Consider the following 20,566-nt stretch of genomic DNA (forward strand, 5'->3'; position numbering starts at 1 on the left):
TTTTTGACAGACATTTAAAAAAAATCTCACGTACCCCTTGGCATACCTTCAAGTACCCCCAGGGGTATGCGTACCCCCATTTGAGAACCACTGGACTAGTGATGCACCGAATATTTGGCCGTAAAAAAGGACAGATTTTAAAGGCCTACTGAAACCCACTACTACCGACCACGCAGTCTTGATAGTTTATATATCAATGATGAAATCTTAACATTGCAACACATGCCAATACGGCCGGGTTAACTTATAAAGTGCAATTTTAAATTTCCCACGAAACTTCCGGTTGAAAACGTCTATGTATGATGACGTATGCGCGTGACGTCAATCGTTGAAACGGAAGTATTCGGACACCATTGTATCCAATACAAAAAGCTCTGTTTTTGTCGCAAAATTCCACAGTATTCTGGACATCTGTGTTGGTGAATCTTTTGCAATTTTTTTAATGAACAATGAAGACTGCAAAGAAGAAAGCTGTAGGTGGGATTGGTGTATTAGCGGCTGGCTGCAGCAACACAACCAGGAGGACTTTGACTTGGATAGCAGACGCGCTATCCGACGCTAGCCGCCGACCGCATCGATGATCCGGTGAAGTCCTTCGTCGCTCCGTCGATCGCTGGAACGCAGGTGAGCACGGGTGTTGATGAGCAGATGAGGGCTGGCTGGCGTAGGTGGATAGCTAATGTTTTTAGCATAGCTCTGTGAGGTCCTGTAGCTAAGTTACCTTCAATGGCGTCGTTAGCAACAGCATTGTTAAGCTTTGCCAGGCTGGAAAGCATTAACCGTGTAGTTACAGGTCCATGGTTTAATAGTATTGTTGATTTTCTGTTTATCCTTCCAGTCAGGGGTTTATTTCTTTTGTTTCTATCTGCAGTTAAGCCCGATGCTATCATGTTAGCTCCGTAGCTAAAGTGCTTCGCCGATGTATTGTCGTGGAGATAAGACACTGTGAATGTCCATTTCGCGTTCTCGACTCTCATTTTCAAGAGGATATAGTATCCGAGGTGGTTTAAAATACAAATCCGTGATCCACAATAGAAAAAGGAGAAAGTGTGGAATCCAATGAGCCAGCTTGTACCTAAGTTACGGTCTGAGCGAAAAAAGAAAGTCCTGCACTGCACTCTAGTCCTTCACTCTCACGTTCCTCATTCACGAATCTTTCATCCTGGCTCAAATTAATGGGGTAATCGTCGCTTTCTCGGTCCGAATCGCTCTCGCTGCTGGTGTAAACAATGTGGAAATGTGAGGAGTCCTTCAACCTGCGACGTCACGCTACTTCCGGTACAGGCAAGGCTTTTTTTATCAGCGACCAAAAGTTGCAAACTTTATCGTCGATGTTCTCTACTAAATCCTTTCAGCAAAAATAAGGCAATATCGCGAAATGATCAAGTATGACACATAGAATGGATCTGCTATCCCCGTTTAAATAAGAACATTTCATTTCAGTAGGCCTTTAAGGAGAGAAGGGAAGCGCAAAGCAAGTGTGCCGTCAGTCTCGCTGCAGCTCTTGCTTTCCGTTGCGGACATGGATCGATAAAAGTAAATACTCTGTAGACACGAGTACAGTCTACAATATCACCAGAAATAAATGATAATTGTGTTGCCAGTCATCTTAGATAAAGATAGTGACTAAATGGATTGGAGAAATCTGTAGAAAAAAATAAATCTAAACAAAGTACATTGTAAAATAAGCAGACGCAACTGAAAAATAGAGCAAAACGATATTATGTAGAAAAATATATGTTAATATGTTAATACTGTAACTAATAATTACAGATTTGTTTTAAATATACAGTACAGGCCAAAAGTTTGGACACACCTCATTCAATGTGTTTTCTTTATTTTCATGACTATTTACTATGCAGGCATAAATAAATAAATGGGTTATACTTGTATAGCGATTTTCTACCTACAAGGTACTCAAAGCGCTTTGACAGTATTTCCACATTCACCCATTCACACACACATTCACACACTGATGGCGGGAGCTGCCATGCAAGGCGCTAACCAGCACCCATCAGGAGCAAGGGTGAAGTGTCTTGCCCAAGGACACAACGGACGTGACTAGGATGGTAGAGGGTGGGGATTGAACCCCAGTAACCAGCAACCCTCCGATTGCTGGCACGGCCACTCTACCAACTTCGCCACGCCGTCCCTCTATGAAGGCATCAAAAGTATGAATGAACGCGTGGAGTTATGTACTTAACAAAAAAAGGTGAAATAACTGAAAACATGTTTTATATTCTAGTTTATTCAAAATAGCCACCCATTGCTCTGATTACTGCTTTGCACACTCTTGGCATTCGCTCAATGAACTTCAAGGGGTAGTCACCTGAAATGGTTTTCACTTCACAGGTTAAAGTACCAATAATTGTCTCACACACACACACACACACCAGTGTTTCCAACACATTCATTTATTTGTGGCGGCCCGCCACAAAAAAAATTACGTCCGCCACAAATAGATTTTTCGTTTTTTTTTTTGTTTTTTTGTTTTTTGTCCTGTCCAGCTTCTCAGGCAAATCATATAGTTGATGTAGATGCCCATATAGGCTGTTCAGATTTACTTTACAAAAGAGAAGTGAAGGATACTTCTCTTGTTGCCTTATTTGTATTTGACTTTATTAAATGTATTTATATTATCATTTGGTGCAGCCGGGGGAAATTGTGGGGACAAGAGGGGGATTAGACAGAGAAACAAAAACAACAACAGCAAACACAACAACAACAATAGAGCAACATCAGCAAATACGACATGTACAAATATGATGGTAAAAGTTTATGTTGCTGGTAAATAATATGGTTGTAGTAGTAGGCTCAAGTTAAATTATTTAGTATGCACTAATTAAAGGGGCAGAGCTTTAAGAGACATTTTAGCTTTTATATTTTATAAGATATATTTTTGTAAGAACCACAATTAATAAATATATTTCAGTGAATAACTTATTGTTCAAATCTGTATATAAATATGTACATAAAGTTATTTGTAATATATTGTAAAATGGATGGATGGATGGACGTTTAAAACAAAACTGTTATTATTAATTAGTAAGTATACATTTTTTTAGCCTTTTTAGAGAAAATCATATCATTGTAGTAAATTATGCAAATTACTCGATGATGTCATGGTGACCACGCCCATAGCCAAGCCCATAGCCACGCCCCCACCGCCACAGGTATCTTGGCAGTTTATGGGAAACACTGCACACACTAGGTGTGGCGAAATTATTCTCTGCATTTGACCCATCATCCCTGAGCACCCCCTGGGAGGTGAGGGGAGCAGTGGGCAGCAGCGGTGGACGCGCCCTGGAAGGTGTGTGTGCAGCTAATCGAGAGAATGCCAGGAGTGTGTAAAGCAGTAATCAGAGCAAGGAGTGGCTATTTTGAATAAACTAGAATACAAAACATGTTTTCAGTTATTTCACCTTTTTTTGTTAAGTATATAACTCCACATGTGTTCATTCATAGTTGTGATGCTTCAGTGACATTCTACAATGTAAATAGTCATGAAAATAAAGAAAATGCGTATTGAATGAGAAGATGTGTCCAAACTTTTGGCCTGTACTGTATGTATGGTATTTTTGGGGCTTTTTAAAGAAAATGTATGCATCATAGCTAATAATGTGATGACTTCATATTGACCAAACTCCTAACCACGCCCCCCGCCACAGGTACAGGCAATCTAGGGGAAACCCTGCTTACCTTTATCTAGTTTGTTATTGATGTGCCTGGGCAGCTCAACTGAGGATTCCACATTGGGGGGATAAACGTACAAGGCTCTACTGTGGTGTCCATTGCAGTCTCTAAGGTCCACGGCGTCTTTACAAACATTCAAAATGTTCCTTCTGAAGTCCTGCACTTCTGGATCTTTGACCAAATCAAACTCACATATGGGCATTCCAATCGCAAAACCTAAAGGGGAAAAAAAACAAGGAATGATTAGTCACCACATATCTGCTAGTCACAATTACTGTACATTCAAAAGACACTTTATTAGGTACACTTGCACAATATACAATTGAGGCTGAAAATGTTGGCAGTGCATTTTGGGTAAGAACTACAAGACCCAATTTAATAAAAAATTTTTAAAAAGGCCTTTACAAAGAACGGCTCAGTTTAGAAGGACACAGTCAGAAAGTTATGTTTGCTGTGTTCCAAAAATATACTATACTGTATGTTTATTAAGGATTAATATATTAACCATATAGACCTAAAATCTATATGGTTTAAGTTTATTTTCAACATGCTAATAGTTACATTTTTCCAGTTTCTCATTACAACATGTCGCGGTGTATAAAGCAGCCTCCTGCTATAACGATTTATGTATGATTTGGCATTTAAATGATTATATAATGACAATGTAACTATTTCAAAACAAGTTGAAAAGCCTCCTTATTTGGCTGCTGATGAATGCAGCTTTGGGTTAAGACTTGTGTGTGTCTGGAACGGATTAATTGGTTACATATTTCGCGTGGGCAAAACTGCTTTAGTTTTTGCACACTATACCAATCCAAACTGAGCATTATTATGTTTTCAGAGGCTCTTTTTGTACCAGAGTAGACTATATTACTGTAAATTCCGGACAATAATTCGCTACTTTTTTCCTACGATTTGAACTCTGCGGCTTTTAAAACGGTGAGTTTGAGTTTGAGTTTATTTCAAACATGCAAGCATACAACATGATACATCACAATTTCCAGTTTCTCGTTTCAACATGTTCGAAAAGGAGTAGGAAGAAGTAGAGCTTATTTAATCCTACCCCTTTCCTTTTACATAACAGTTGCTAAAACTTTTGTTCACTTCCTGTTCTCAATTTATTCACAATATACTCCATAAGTAATCACAATAAAAATAAATAAATACATAAATAAATAATACTCGGTGAAGTAAGTTATATTTCATATGGTGAGATGAGTAAGATTATTTTGAAAATGAATGGATGGATGAAATAAATTCAGAATGTTTATCATAGTTCTTCTTTGTACTCTGTAAACACTTTAAGTTTGAAGAGTTTCTTGAAGTGGATCATATTAGTACATTGTTTGATTGTTTTGCTTAATCCATTCCATAATTTAATTCCACATACTGATATACTGAAGGTGAGGTTAATTTATAGATTTTTCTTTGCTGATTGTCATAATGCAAATATTTTTTTTTTTAAACAAGCACCGCCTTCCGCCCAAATGCAGCTGAGATAGGCTCCAGCACCCCCCGCGACCCCGAACGGGACAAGCGGTAGAAAATGGATGGATGGATGGAAACAAAAGTATTGAAATGATGTTATTGTTTGTGCTATGGCGCCATCTTTTGGATGATTTCGCTCACTGCAGGTGCTGCAGTGCTGCATTGTCCTTCTGTTTAGACTGAGCTTCAAACCGGAAGTAGAAGTGCTGTTCCATTTTTCTAGCCGTTCATAGCGTTTTTACTAGTATGGATTTTTCATTCATCACTCCAAGCAACGTTTGTAAGTTTTACAATACAACTACAACAAATCATACTTATTAAACCGTCCCATGTGTGATGTCTGTAAGTGTGTTTTCATGCATATTTGTACATATTTGTATATCTCCGTGTTTACCATTAACTGCCAAGATACCTGTGGCGGTGGGGGCGTGGCTATGGGCGTGGTCACCATGACATCATCGAGTAATTTGCATAATTTACTACAATGATATGATTTTCTCTAAAAAGGCTAAAAAAAAGTATACTTACTAATTAATAACAACAGTTTTGTTTTAAACGTCCATCCATCCATCCATTTTACAATATTTACAAATAACTTGATGTACATATTTATATACAGATTTGAACAATAAGTTATTCACTGAAATATATTTATTAATTGTGGTTCTTACAAAAAATATATCTTATAAAAATATAAAAGCTAAAATGTCTCTTAAAGCTCCGCCCCTTTAATTAGTGCATACTAAATAATTTAACTTTAGCCTACTACTACAACCATATTATTTACCAACAACATAAAGTGAAACAGAGGCAGAGGTGTCCTGCCACAGTCAGTAACAAATAAACAGAAAACAGTAGTGGTGGTAGATAGACACAAAGCTTCATCAAACATCTGATCCACAGAACAAAGAGCTCCAAAAATCTTGATCCTACACTTCTCTTTTGTAAAGTAAATCCGAACAGCTGATATGGGCATCTACATCAACTATATGATTTGCCTGAGAAGCTTGACAGGACACAAAAAAAAAAAAAAACATTTTACAAAAAATTTTTTTTTTTTTAAAAACCTTTTTTTTGTGGCGGCCTTAATTCTTTCGTTGCGGGCCGCCACAAATAAATGAATGTGTGGGAAACACTGTATCTCCACTAACCACGTTAAACCCAGATTCCGAGGTCTTAACTCATTCTCCTTCTATGCCACATCAAAATGGAATGCACTCCCAACAGGTGTAAAAGAAAGTGCATTTCTATCCTCCTTCAAAACCGCACTAAAAGAACACCTCCAGGCAACTTCAACCCTAGACTAACACCCTCCTCCCTCCACCTCCCCGGATTGTAAATAATCAAATGTATATACTTGTTCTTATGCTTTCTGAACTCACTATGTTCACTGCTCGCTGTACATATCTTACAAAGTCAGACCTACACTGTTTCAATGCCCATTTCTCAGATCATGCAATTGTTGATGACTGAAATGCTGATATCAACCCCGCCCCCCGATTGTCAATAATGTAAATAATTCACTGTATATAATCTGATGATTAACTTGTGTGATGACTGTATTATGCTGATAGTATACATTTGTACCATGAAACAAGTTGAACAACTTATTCGGGTGTTACCATTTAGTGGTCAATTGTACGAAATATGTACTGTACTGTGCAATCTACTAATAAAAGTTTCAATCAATCAATCAAAAACGTGCTATCGTAATGTAATGAAGCTAGCGTCATTAGCATTAGCTAATATGCTAACACATTTACGAGTGCCTGTGTTAGTATTATTAACTTACAGTGGCACGCTGTTTGTATTCTTTTAGTTTCGCAAATTCCTCAGTAAATTCACCAAAACGTCACCGTGGAGTTATTGAGTCTGGTTAGATCAGACCTGGGCAAATGAAGGCCCGGGGGCCACATGCGGCCCGTTAAGCTTTTCAATCTGGCCCGCCGACATTCCCAAATAATTTTTTTAGATGTTTAAGATGTAAAGTGTAGCTGCCATTATGATGTGCAGTGGTGTTTTCTAATGACCGTAAGTCTTCAACTATACTAAGTAGGGCTGCAACTAACAACTAATTTGATAATCGATTAATCTGTCGATTATTACTTCGATTAATCAATTAATAATCGGCTACAATAGACAAACTACATTTCTATCCATTCCAGTATTTTATTGAAAAAAAACAACAGCATACTGGCACCATACTTATTTTGATTATTGTTTCTCAGCTGTTTGTAAATGTTGCAGTTTATAAATAAAGGTTTATTAAAAAAAAAAAATAGCCTCTGCGCATAGCATAGATCCAACGAATCAATGACTAAATTAATCGCCAACTATTTTTATGATACATTTTAATCGATTAGTTGTTAGCCCTAATACTAAGTCTTTCAATGCTTGGAATCTGCCCTTTTGGATGATATACTAGTTACTATGGTCATCTAATTAGTTACTATGGTCATGTAATTAGTTACTTTGGTCATCTAATTAGTTACTATGGTAATCTACGTCACAGCAACTCAGACGAGGCACCAAGCAGTGTGGGAGGGAAGCGTTTCCACAGACGCGGAAGGAGATTTTCACAACAAAGTTCTAAAGCTTATTGATGTATCAGATGTATCAGATTGTAGGTGGGTTTATTTTGTACCCTTCGTGTTCATATTTCACTGTTTGTTGCGTTTCACTTGATTGTAAAATATGTCGATCGAAAGGGGGTGTGACGTTCATATTTTGTCAATATTCAGTGTTTTATCCTTCATAGAAAAATTTAAAATTCCATTCCGTTTTTTAAGGCGGTCTGTCATAACGTTTTTAACTTTCAATCAGACATTATTGTTAGGTTTTGTATTAGTGTTCCTAAAAATCGATATACCGGCCGCCAGACATATTTTTTTCTTTAAATGTGGCCCCCGAGTCAAAATAATTGCCCAGGCCTGGGTTAGATGATTGGAGAGCTAGCTTCCGCAGCTAGTGGGTCCATGACGATGACTTTTGTTTAATTTTGATAAGCCGTATTACCATACTTGCCAACCTTGAGACCTCTGAATTTGGGAGATGGGGGGTGTATATATTTTCAAGTATTTCATATATATATATATATATATATATATATATATATATATATATATATATATATATATATATATATATATATATATATATATATATATATATATATATATATATATATATATATATATATATATATATATATATATAATCCATTCATGAATGAGTATATCCGTTCGGCCACCGTGTTCAATTAGGAAGTCTGATCTACAAAATGTGCAGGCAGCATACCCCTTCCCCTTCCAGCTGTCCTGGATGAACTGAAATTATTTTTTCCCAATCATTTTGGAACTTGCAAGCGTACTTCTTCTTACTCGTCGTCGCCATGTCTCTTCTTCTTTCTTCTGCTTCGTGTCTGTTATGTTTTTGGACATTACTACTTGCCGTAGTTTTGAAGCAATGCCTGATGGGAATCCGGATGTTGTGTGTCAGTGTATTAACGTGCCGGCTGGAAGAAACACACGCTGAGAAATAGCTCCGTGCCTGCCTACTTTATGGGTTATAGATAAACATATGGATAGCGGAGACATATATATATAATAGTCTCCTTTTCAGGTGAGAGAGGACGCTAAAGGCGGTGCCTTTAAAGGCCTACTGAAACCCACTACTACCGACCACGCAGTCTGATAGTTTATATATCAATGATGAAATCTTAACATTGCAACACATGCCAATACGGCCGGGTTAACTTATAAAGTGCAATTTTAAATTTCCCGGGAAACTTCCGGTTGAAAACGTCTATGTATGATGACGTATGCACGTGACGTTGATGGTTGAAGCGGAAGTATTCGGACACATTGTATCACAATACAAACAGCTCTGTTTTCATCGCAAAATTCCACAGTAGTCTGGACATCTGTGTTGGTGAATCTTTTGCAATTTGTTTAATGAACAATGGAGACTGCAAAGAAGAAAGCTGTAGGTGGGATCGGTGTATTAGCGGCTGGCTGCAGCAACACAACCAGGAGGACTTTGAGTTGGATAGCAGACGCGCTATCCGACGCTAGCCGCCGACCGCATCGATGATCGGGTGAAGTCCTTCGTCGCGCCGTCGATCGCTGGAACGCAGGTGAGCACGGATGTTGATGAGCAGATGAGGGCTGGCGTAGGTGGAGCGCTAATGTTTTTATCGTAGCTCAGACGAGGTCCCGTAGCTAAGTTAGCTTCAATGGCGTCGTTAGCAACAGCATTGCTAGACTTCGACAGGCGGCACAGCATTAACCGTGTGGTTACAGGTCCAGTGTTTGGTTCGGTGTCTCCTGATGGTAGTATTGTTGATCTTCTGTCTATCCTTCCAGTCAGGGGCTTATTTATTTTGTTTCTATCTGCATTTAAGCACGATGCTATCACGTTAGCTCCGTAGCTAAAGTGCTTCACCGATGTATTGTCGTGGAGATAAAAGTCACTGTGAATGTCCATTTCGCGTTCTCGACTCTCATTTTCAAGAGGATAGTATCCGAGGTGGTTAAAAATACAAATCCGTGATCCACAATAGAAAAAGGAGAAAGTGTGGAATCCAATGAGCCCTTTTACCTAAGTTACGGTAAGAGCGAAAAAAAGATACGTCCTGCACTGCACTCTAGACATTCACTCTCATGTTCCTCATCCACAAATCTTTCATTCTCGCTCAAATTAATGTGGTAATCGTCGCTTTCTCGGTCCGAATCGCTCTTGCTGCTGGTGTAAACAATGGGGAAATGTGGGGAGCCCTTCAACCTGTGACGTCACGCTACTTCCGGTACAGGCAAGGCTTTTTTTTTTTTATCAGCGACCAAAAGTTGCGACCTTTATCGTCGTTGTTCTCTACTAAATCCTTTCAGCAAAAATATGGCAATATCGCGAAATGATCAAGTATGACACATAGAATGGATCTGCTATCCCCGTTTAAATTTAAAAAATTCATTTCAGTAGGCCTTTAAGGCACGCCCCCAATATTGTTGTCCGGGTGGAAATCGGGAGAAATTCGGGAGAATTATTGCCCCGAAAGATTTTCGGGAGGGGCACTGAAATTCGGGAGTCCCCCGGGAAAATCGGGAGGGTTGGCAAGTATGCGTATTACTGCCGTGTTATACGCACTGTTTGGAAACAATCAAGGTATGTAAATAAACATTGACAAATTATTTCTGTGTAAATAACTCATTTCACAGCGTATATATTTGAAACTTAAAGTCTGGTGCGGCTATTATGATTCCAAAATGTATATCCAGGTGCGCTCTATAGTCTGAAAACATATGGTAGATTGCGTGCCTAAGGTGCCAGTGAGTGCATGTTATGCTTTTGCTGTGTAATGACTGACATAAGGCTGAAACGACGCGTCGACGTAATCGGTTACGTAAATACGTCAACGTCGTTTTTGTGCGTCGACGCTTCGCATATTTACGTCACACTACCGTCATGGCGGAGCGCGGTGCGAGCGAGGGGAAAAAAGCACGCCAAAAGTCATCAAAAGTGTGGGAGTATTTCAATAAACGGCCTAATAATGTTGTTGTATGCACACTGTGTCGAGCGGAAATGGCCTATCATAGCAGCACAACGGCTATGAACGAACATTTGAAAAGAAAACACCCGACAGCGTTCTTGCCATCACCATCAACTAGTCAATCGTCCGCGTGAGTATACCTTGTCATCATTACACAAAAACACGAATGTGTCATTTGTATCTGCGTTGTAAAATCATAAACTAAAGCACCGTTTCGCTCTGAGAGGCGCGTTTGGCGTGCCTGTTCAGTGTTTACAAAGACGCGCTCCTCTTTAACGCTAACGTTAATTAGTTGTGCAAATACCTTTTACAACATTAACAGTTACATATACTATGTACAAACAAACAATTAACTTTCACTTTAATCATACTATCATTGTTGTGTTATTAAACCAATTTAACAAGATAATGTGTGAAAAGAACATCAGGCAAGGTTTTCAAATTTGGCAATGCTGGCTCGGTCTTACCTCTCAGTTCCAGCCACATCGACCCCTTCTGAGCGCCTATTTTCAGCTGCTGGGAATATTGTAAACAAGAAAAGAACCAGCCTCACCCCAGAGCATGTAGACATGCTAACCTTTGTTCATTACAACTGTTAGTCACTCACTGGAATGAGTAGAATTGGTTATTGTGTACTGTGTTGGACTGGATGTTTATTTTGCACATTTTAAAAGCAATACTTAATGTTTACAGTGCTCCAGAATATTTAGATTGGCCCTTTTTTGTGCTGGATGTTTATCTTTTTTTTTTGCACATTTTAAAGCAAAATAAGCAATACTTTTACTTTTGTTGAAATGTTTACACTGTTGTTACATAATATTTCTTTTTGCACTTTTTTGTATTGGATGTTTATCTTTATTTTTGCACATTTTAGCAAATAAGCAATGCTTTTACTTTTGTTGAAATGTTTACACTGTTGTTACAGAATATTTCGTTTTGCACTTTTTTGTATTGGATGTTTATCTTTATTTTTGCACATTTTGAAGCAAAATAAGCAATACTTTTACTTTTGAAATGCTTATACTATTGCAGAATATTAAGATTTGCACTGGATGTTTACTTTTATATTTGCACATTAAAAAGCAAATAAGCTACTTTTAATTTTGTTAAATGTTAAAAGTTTTAAATGTTTACATTGTTACAGAATATTTTGTCATGTTCTTGTCAATGTTGACTGAGTGGCCATACTTTTTTTTTTTTGTAAATAAAAGCCATGCCTTTTGAAAAAACTGGCCTACATTTATTTTTTCATCTTCATTTTAAATAAAAAAATAATTCGTAAAAGGAAAAATAATCTATAGATGAATCGATTAATCGAAAAAATAATCTATAGATTAATCGATAGAAAAATAATCGTTAGCTGCAGCCTTAAACTGACAGTAAATATAAAAATATAAAACCATACCAATTTCTCGATTGAGAATCTTTTCTTCTCTGTTGCCTACAGGCTCGATGACTTTGAGGAAAGCTTGGAAGAGCCTGAGGTCACATAACCGTCTGGTTTCGTCATAAAACTCCTCCCGTTCCGCTTCTTGGGTGACACTGACGAAGATGTAGGAGCTCTCCTCTTGCAGTAGATGGTAAAGAGGATACTTCCTGGCTTCTTTGAAAAGCTCGTGCTTCACTGTAATCAGCGTGGCCTCTCGGAGGCACTCCATCGTGAGAATCATGCCATTTGGAAGGAGGCAGTCCACTTTGATGCTGGGGGGCATCAAGTGCATCCCCCATAGTTCTCCCGAGGATGGCCTGGGAGGCATGGTTGCTCCAGTTAGTCCACCTGCTAATTATGAGGTGTGCGATGTCAACCCGCTAAAGGAAAGGTAGAAGACAAGAGTTACATAAGAATTACTGACCTGGGAATACAAATGCACAAGACTACTAAAGCCTCTATATTGGACTTCAAACACAATGTGTTTTTAGAGCAATGGCAAATACACTATTAGATTACTGTGGTGCCTTAACTTAAGAGTGTTTTGACATAAGAGCTGTCTCTTGGCTAATTGTTATGCCAGTGTTTCCCACACATTCATTTATTTGTGGCGGCCCGCCACGAAAGAATTAAGGCCGCCACAAAAAAAAAAGGTTTTTTTTTTTTTTGTGTCCTGTCAAGCTTCTCAGGCAAATCATATAGTTGATGTAGATGCCCATATCGGCTGTTCAGATTTACTTTACAAAAGAGAAGTGTAGGATCAAGATTTTTGGAGCTCTTTGTTCAGTGGATCAGATGTTTGATGAAGCTTTGTGTCTATCTACCACCACTACTGTTTTCTGTTTATTTGTTACTGACTGTGGCAGGACACCTCTGCCTCTGTTTCACTTTATGTTGCTGGTAAATAATATGGGCTAAAGTTAAATTATTTAGTATGCACTAATTAAAGGGGCAGAGCTTTAAGAGACATTTTAGCTTTTATATTTTTATAAGATATATTTTTTGTAAGAACCACAATTAATAAATATATTTCAGTGAATAACTTATTGTTCAAATCTGTATATAAATATGTACATAAAGTGTTGTAATTATATTGTAAAATGGATGGATGGACGTTTAAAACAAAACTATTATTAATTAGTAAGTATACATTTTTTTAGCCTTTTTAGAGAAAATCATATCATTGTAGTAAATTATGCAAATTATTCGATGATGTCATGGTGACCACACCCATAGCCACGCCCCCACCGCCACAGGTATCTTGGCAGTTTATGGGAAACACTGTATGCCTTAAGTTGCAAGTAAACATACGAGTTAGTTAGTTTGCACAGCAAATGTCACAGTTCACAGCTAGCATTAGCTTATAGTTAGAGATGGAAATCACTTTGTTTACCATCTATGGCAGGGGTCTGCAACCCCAAAACGTTGAAAGAGCCATATTCTTTTTTTCTTTCTTTCTTTAGTTTATTTCGAACATGTACACACTTACAGTATAATACATCACACAGTTTCATATCATTTCACTTTACATCATGTCCGAAAAGGAGTAGGAAGAAGCAGAGCTTATCTAATCCTACCCCTTTCCCACTTCAGAGCGTTTACAAATATATAGAATAATTTACTGACCTTTTTATAACAAAATAACATCTGTGAATTAGTATACACAAGTTTTGTAATATGTAATTAATTAATTCAGTCATTATTAACATACTGAGATGAAGAATATCTTATTTTCAATAAGGTTGAAAGTATTTCTCATAATTCTTCTTCTTTGTACTTTGTAAGCACTATTCATTTGAACAACCTCTTAAACTGGATCATATCAGTACAATGTTTAACACTGGACCAAAAATACAAATAACAAATCTGTCTGGAGCCGCAAAAAATGGAAAACCGTATATAAGTGAATGAGAAGGTGTGTCCAAACTTTGGCCTGTATTGTAGGCAACTTTTGCTGTGGTCTGGAACAACATGGCACAAAAAACAACTTTCAGAAATGCAGCAAATATTATATACAGATAATGTGTCATGAGACATGCAAAACTAAATTATATAGAAAGAGGATAAAAGTAAAGTAAATTAAATGAGCTCAAATATACCTACAAATGAGGCATAATGATGCAATATGTATAGATATGTATAGCGGTAGAAAACATCCATTTTCTACCGCTTGTCCCGTTAGGCTCCAGCACCCCTGCGACCCCGATCTCAGCTGCATTTAGCTAGCCTAAATAGCATGTTAGCATTGATTAGCTTGCAGTCATGCACTGACCAAATATGCCTGATTAGCATCTCCAACAAGTCAAAAACATCAACAAAGCTCAGCTTTGTGCATTCACGCACAGCATGAAACTTTTGGTGGCCAAATTTAGACAAAGAAGGAGTGGATTTTACATGTAAACAAACTGTTGTGTCACAGTGCACACTATGGTGAGTTCAAGAACCGCCGACATTAGTAGAACAAAACGATGTTCACCAAATACTCTCATCAGTGAAGCATACACACAAACATATTAAACAGTGGGCTTTCTAACAATTGGGAAGTTTTGTGTCATGTTTGCCTAAAACAAAAAACATACTAAAACAAAACATTTTCACAGGAAGGAAAACAGTGAAAGTGAAGGACAGTGCTAAGAAGAAGAAGCAAATTAAATTAACTCAATTAAAAACATCAAAAACATGACAAAGAGTGTAGCGGACTTGGCTAAACAGTTCTAGTTTATCACTGCTACTCTGCACCATACTGAATCAGAATGAGTCTAACGCCAGCCAAGGATGTTGAAATAATATCTAAATTACAGACATGTATGCATGAAAATAAGGTGAAGCTGCTGATGGTGCGAAAAGGCGATATTGTAGAAGTCCACTCTCCAAGGTAAATGCTGCACATGAACTTTACATCACTTAAAAAATGACTGTATTTTTTCGTAGTGTATTCCGTTTTTCTATTTTTATTATATATGGCAGATTTTAAAACAAACAAAAAAAGGGTTGATTTTCATTAAAATATTGCCATAAAATTACATTTTGTGCTGTTTTCCTTTTATGGATTTTTATTTTACCAGATAAACACCAAAATCGAATATATGTTAATCCAAAATGCAAAAATGTGTGGTTATCTGTGTGATTAAAAATTGAACCGGAAGCAGTATTTGAGCTTTTCCTTCTTGTTTAGCATTTTTTAGCATAATTTTGTGTGTGTGTGTGTGTGACAATCATTGGTACTTTAACTTTAACTTTAAAATCTCAGCAACAAGCTGTAATATCTTACTGAGATAATTTAGGACCAAAACCCTTAAAACAAGTAAAAGACTCTTAGTGAGAAGAATTATCTTATCAGACAGAAAATAAGCAAATATCACCCTTATTTGAGATATTTAATCTTACTTAGATTTCAGTTTTTGCAGTGTAGTTAGAGCAGGGGTGTCCAAAGTGCGGCCCGCAGCTAATTGCTTACCGGCCCGCCACACATTCTGGAAATACTATAGCAAAAATTAAAATAAAACATTTAAGAAAGTGGAATGCAGTTGACACAAAGCTGCCATGCAGGCTGTTTTTTTTTCTTTCTTCATTTTTCTTTTTTAGCCATTGCTCCAAAAAACAAAATTACCAAAAAATCAATGTTATAATGAATTGTTTTTAATTGTCCAATTACTTCAAAAATGTCACTTTAAAACGTTTTGTGTGGAAAAAAATGTTGCATATATTGTGTGGTTGCCATATAAAAACATCAAACAAAGCATAAAACAAACCAAAATAATAGTTCAAAAGTAAAATTAACAGATATAGCTGAAGTTGATCTCCTGTTGAAAGTAAAAAATAAATAAATAAATGTATCACTTTATGAGTGGGGCACCTTTTGGATCCCAAATATATTTAGTGGGATTTTATTTATCTTTACACTGTGATTACTCAAAAATAACAATGAATCAATGGTGTCCTGCATTATTGATTATGGCTCTAATTACTAAATACTGCATATTTCAGCTTTACTATAAAAAAATGAAATGTTGTCTTTGACAAAAAAGGCATATAACCTTTTTTTTTTTTTTTTTTTTTAACTTCATATCAACCCGAAGTTGATATAGAGATTTACTGTAAGTGTTAAATAAAATTAAAAAAATAATAATTTGACTTATTTTTAACATTTTAATGACTGAGACCCTTTATGGTCCCCGGGAGCCCTAAAGGTAAAAAAATAAATAAAATATCAAAATGGCCCCCGCATGCTTTAATTTTTCCATGTGCGGAAAAAGTTTGGACACCCCTGGGTTAGAGTGTCCGCCCTGAGATCGGTAGGTTGTCAGTTCAAACTCCGGCCGAGTCATACCAAATACTATAAAAATAGGACCCATTACCTCCCCTTTACCATGAATTGATTTACGTGGACCCCGACTTAAACACGTTGAAAAACGTATTAGGGTGTTACCATTTAGTGGTCAATAGGTGAGGGCGGACCTACGTCACTTCCGCCTACCAATCCTCTAGCAACCGGGAATTCGTTGAAAACAAACCAGCTCACAGCGAACACAGCATTGGCAGAAAAAGCATTTAACGAGCGTTGTGGCTTGGAAGTCGGCGTTAAATCCTTCATTTACGCATTTTTACTTATTCGCATATCGTGTGAAAAAACGAAAATGTATTATTTGCGTCAGACTCGTCTCAGTGAACTTTAAAGCTTCTCAGGCTTAGCTTAGCTTGCTAGTTAGCTTAGCCTGCGCGCTACTAAGAAAGAGACGCGGAACTTATCAACAACAAGATCAAGTGTTAGTGTATAAAATATTGAGAGATTTGAGGGCTACATGTATTGTTTAAGTACAACAAAGGAGAGTTTAAACAGAAGGGGGAGGTGGCAAAATAACCTAATAAGGAAAGTAATACCAAGATTACGGGTAAATAATACTGGAATGCCAGGCAAAAAACCCCTAAAGAAAGCAGACTGACCCCTAGGGATGATACTCGAAAACGGTTTTCCCAGTTGTTCGATAAGAAAAGAACCGAGTTCTCTGACTCGCATCCCTTTTTGAGAACCGGTACCCATTATCGAGACCACTATAGTAAAGAAAAAGAGTTGGTTCTTTATTCGAATCCCTCTGAACGAATCCCGTCCCTCGACGGGACGTCACGTAGCTCAGTCATTAGGCACAGATAGGAAAAGCAGGAAAAACAATGGACCGCGCTCTAAGGTGTAATAACGTTCAAAACAAAAGGTATAATCCAATGAATAACTTTACTGAGAGATTTGAGCAGGGTACAAACACATGACGAACACTTTTATGACCAACCGGAAACATAGCAACCAGGCTAGCAACGCACCTCCTTTACGGCAGCTGTTGAAACTTAAAGCAACCGCAGCACATACATATATATGACATCTCCCTTTTTTAATTTTTCTTTTTCTTTTCTTGTAAACAAAACAAAATCACACTTATGTGTTGTCTGTCTAATTATAAATAATGCAGACGAGGCGTGTTGGCTGATTTCTTGACGTTTACTTTCACAGCGTGCTCATAACCTCATTCTCAGCTGCCGGGTGGCGACATGCAACAACACTTTTCGGGGCTACCGCGCATGCTCGTCACTCCCGTTGCATGCTAGGTAGTGTAGTTGTTATTTTCCCTAGCTCATAACATCACATCTTTTCCCCTATAAGGAAAGATTTTAACTCAATAAAGTGTATTTCTTTTTTTAGCTCTAACTTTATTTTTTAGCATTGTAACCACATTTGCAAACAACTTTTCTCTTCATAGAATTTTCTTTCAATAAAGAAATAAAGTGCAAAAATGTCAAAGCATCATAACAAACAGTTATGTCAAATAGCAGCAGAAGTGCACTTTTTGGAGAGCTGTATTATTTTAAGTTTTGTGCCCAAGGGACTGATTTTATTTAACACTATATTATTATTTATACACCTATAGTAATCACAGAGACAGGTTGTTTTTGTGTTACTGTATATATTTGTTTTTCTGAAAAATCCCACTTAATATACTTTGGGTAACAACAGTCAATATTTATTTATTTTATTTTATTTTTTTAGGGGGGTAACAGTCAATATTTATTTATTTATTAGATTTAATTTTTTTCTTATACCATAAAAGTGAGCTTTTGTTAAACCAAATATTGTGTGTTTTTTTCCATATACAACAACCTATCTGGACTCGATAAGAGAATCGATAAGGAATCGGTTCGATAAGAGGATTCGATAATAGGCTCGAACTCGATAATTTCTTATCAAACATCATCCCTACTGACCCCTAGTAGCCTGGTCCTTGTAAGTTGTAGCCTTATGAAGGCGCAGTACAGCAGGCGAATAATGTACAAAATATATGTATTTGTATTGAAAAGTCTTGCAGACAGCATTTTGCAACTGTCTTGAAAAGTTGATTAAATGGCAACATGAAAATTATAGGGTTTATTGGTTTTTAAAAACCCAACTGTTAAGTGCAAATTTAAACGAAACCAGTTTTCGAAAATAGCTAGCTAGGCTATAGACTATATAGTATATACTGCATGTTATTTTTGTACAACAACAACTTCAGCTGCCGAACGTCATAAGGTACAAATTCAACAAGTACAACGTTAGCACGGACGGTATAGCCAAGTTGTGGTTAAGAAGGTGGATTTTTGTTCCTTATATTTACCAGAAACGAAGTGATCCGAACACACGACCCGGTACTTTGGGGGACTCCAGTGAGAACCGTCCTCGTTTTCCCGGTGTAAAGCTGCGAGCCATTTGTCTCGTCTCTGTGGGCTTTTATCACGCTTTGGCAGAACAAAATACAACCTTTGTTTTCCCTGTTTCCAGTTGTGGTTAGCACAACCAAAAACAACACAGTTTTTCGGCATTTTGGAGGCAGAATGACGGGTTTAACCAGCGTTAAAGAGTAATGGCAACGGTTTGTTTTCAACGCCAGTCTGGTTGCTATGGCTCGAAGAACCCGTATGTAGCTCAGTTGCCCGGATGTCGGCCCTCACCTATCGTACGGAATATGTACTGTACTGTGCAATCTACTAATAAAAGCTTCAATCAATCAATCAAAAACCCTGCTTGGCACTCAGCATCAAGGGTTGAGATTGGTGGGGTTAAATCACCAAAAATGATTCCTGGGCGCGGCCAACGCTGCTGCTCACTGCTCCCCTCACCTCCCAGAGGGGTGAACAAAGGGATGGGTCAAATGCAGAGGACAAATTTCACCACACTTAGTGGCGACTTGTCCAGGGTGTACCCTGCCTTCCGCCCGAATGCAGCTGAGATAGGCTCCAGCGCACCCCCCCCCCCCCCCCCCCAAAGGGGACAAGCGGTTAAAAAATGGATGGATGGATAGTGTGTGTGTGACAGCCATTGGTACTTTAACTTGAACTTAGTTGAATGTTGTGCTACTCATAGCTAGGTTGTAGCTAACCATGCTATTAGCCAAGTTGTCATTAGCGGTATGGACATGTCAAAACAAACACATATAAGGCACGGATTCGGACTCCGTCTATCATTTATCTGCGTGTTGCTTTCCCGAAGAGAGGTAAACAAGCCGTAAATGTTGCTAACTACCTGTGTCAGAGAGCTAGTGCGAACCGGTTGGCCGCGAAGCTAGCATTAGCTGCGGCTAGCTGGGTAAATCCCATTCGAGCCCGCTGTGGAAGTCTAACATGAGTCCGGACAAAGGACCGTCCCGGTCTGGCGGGAAAAGACGCCTCCGGTCACCGGGGGTGAGTAGCAACGCGCCGTGGCGGGGAACGAGCAGACTATACCATGGCGTGTTCCTCGCCGGGCAGCCCTCGCAGTAAACTGCAGAGTGTTAGCTAAAGCTAGCAGGGTCCTCATGACGGACCGCCCTCTGCTCGGAGACGAGGGAAGCGGCTTGTTGTCGTGAGATCAGGCCGGGAACTACACGCTCGATGGCGTCCCCCCGCGGGAAGCTTTAAGTGTTGCTCGAACAAGGGGGATGAGTAGGTTGAGGCAGGGGTGGACAAAGTGTGGCCTGCGGGCCGTTTTAAGCCCGCAGCAAATTTTTAAAAGTCCCCGTGCGCGTACTAAAAGTAATATTGTAGCATCCATACTGTCGGGGGTTTAGAATACACTGCAAAAAGTCAGTGTTCAAAAACAAGAAAAAAAAATACAAAAATTAGTGGTATTTTATTTGAACTAAGCAAAATTATCTGCCAATAGAAGAAGAAAATTTGGCTTGTCAAGACTTTCCAAAACAAGTAAAGTTAGCTAACCTCAATGAACCCAAAAATACCTTAAAGGCCTACTGAAAGCCACTACTACCGACCACACAGTCTGATAGTTTATATATCAATGATGAAATCTTAACATTGCAACACATGCCAATACGGCCGGGTTAACTTATAAAGTGCAATTTTAAATTTCCCGGGAAACTTCCGGTTGAAAACGTCTATGTATGATGACGTTT

General features: G+C 38.2%; 1 protein-coding gene across 3 annotated transcripts in view; it reads right to left on the reverse strand.

The window, feature by feature from the left end:
• LOC133664733 (phosphatidylinositol 4,5-bisphosphate 3-kinase catalytic subunit alpha isoform) overlaps positions 1 to 20,069 on the reverse strand; it is a 99,301-nt gene extending 79,232 nt beyond the window's left edge. The window contains exons 1-3 of one of the 3 annotated variants that reach the window (XM_062069602.1): positions 19,702 to 20,069; positions 12,132 to 12,535; positions 3,700 to 3,909 (exon numbers count right to left, since the gene is read on the reverse strand). In XM_062069602.1, the coding sequence (XP_061925586.1) occupies positions 3,700 to 3,909; positions 12,132 to 12,483 (562 nt within the window). In that variant the 5' untranslated portion in view covers positions 12,484 to 12,535; positions 19,702 to 20,069. Of the gene's footprint in view, positions 1 to 3,699; positions 3,910 to 12,131; positions 12,536 to 18,796; positions 19,207 to 19,701 lie in introns of those variants that run through there. The other 2 variants (XM_062069603.1, XM_062069604.1) reach the window with 2 other exon arrangements.
• Between the last annotated feature and the right edge of the window lie 497 nt (positions 20,070 to 20,566).

The sequence above is a fragment of the Entelurus aequoreus genome, linkage group LG14 (assembly GCF_033978785.1).
Source record: "Entelurus aequoreus isolate RoL-2023_Sb linkage group LG14, RoL_Eaeq_v1.1, whole genome shotgun sequence".
NCBI classification, from domain to species: domain Eukaryota; kingdom Metazoa; phylum Chordata; class Actinopteri; order Syngnathiformes; family Syngnathidae; genus Entelurus; species Entelurus aequoreus.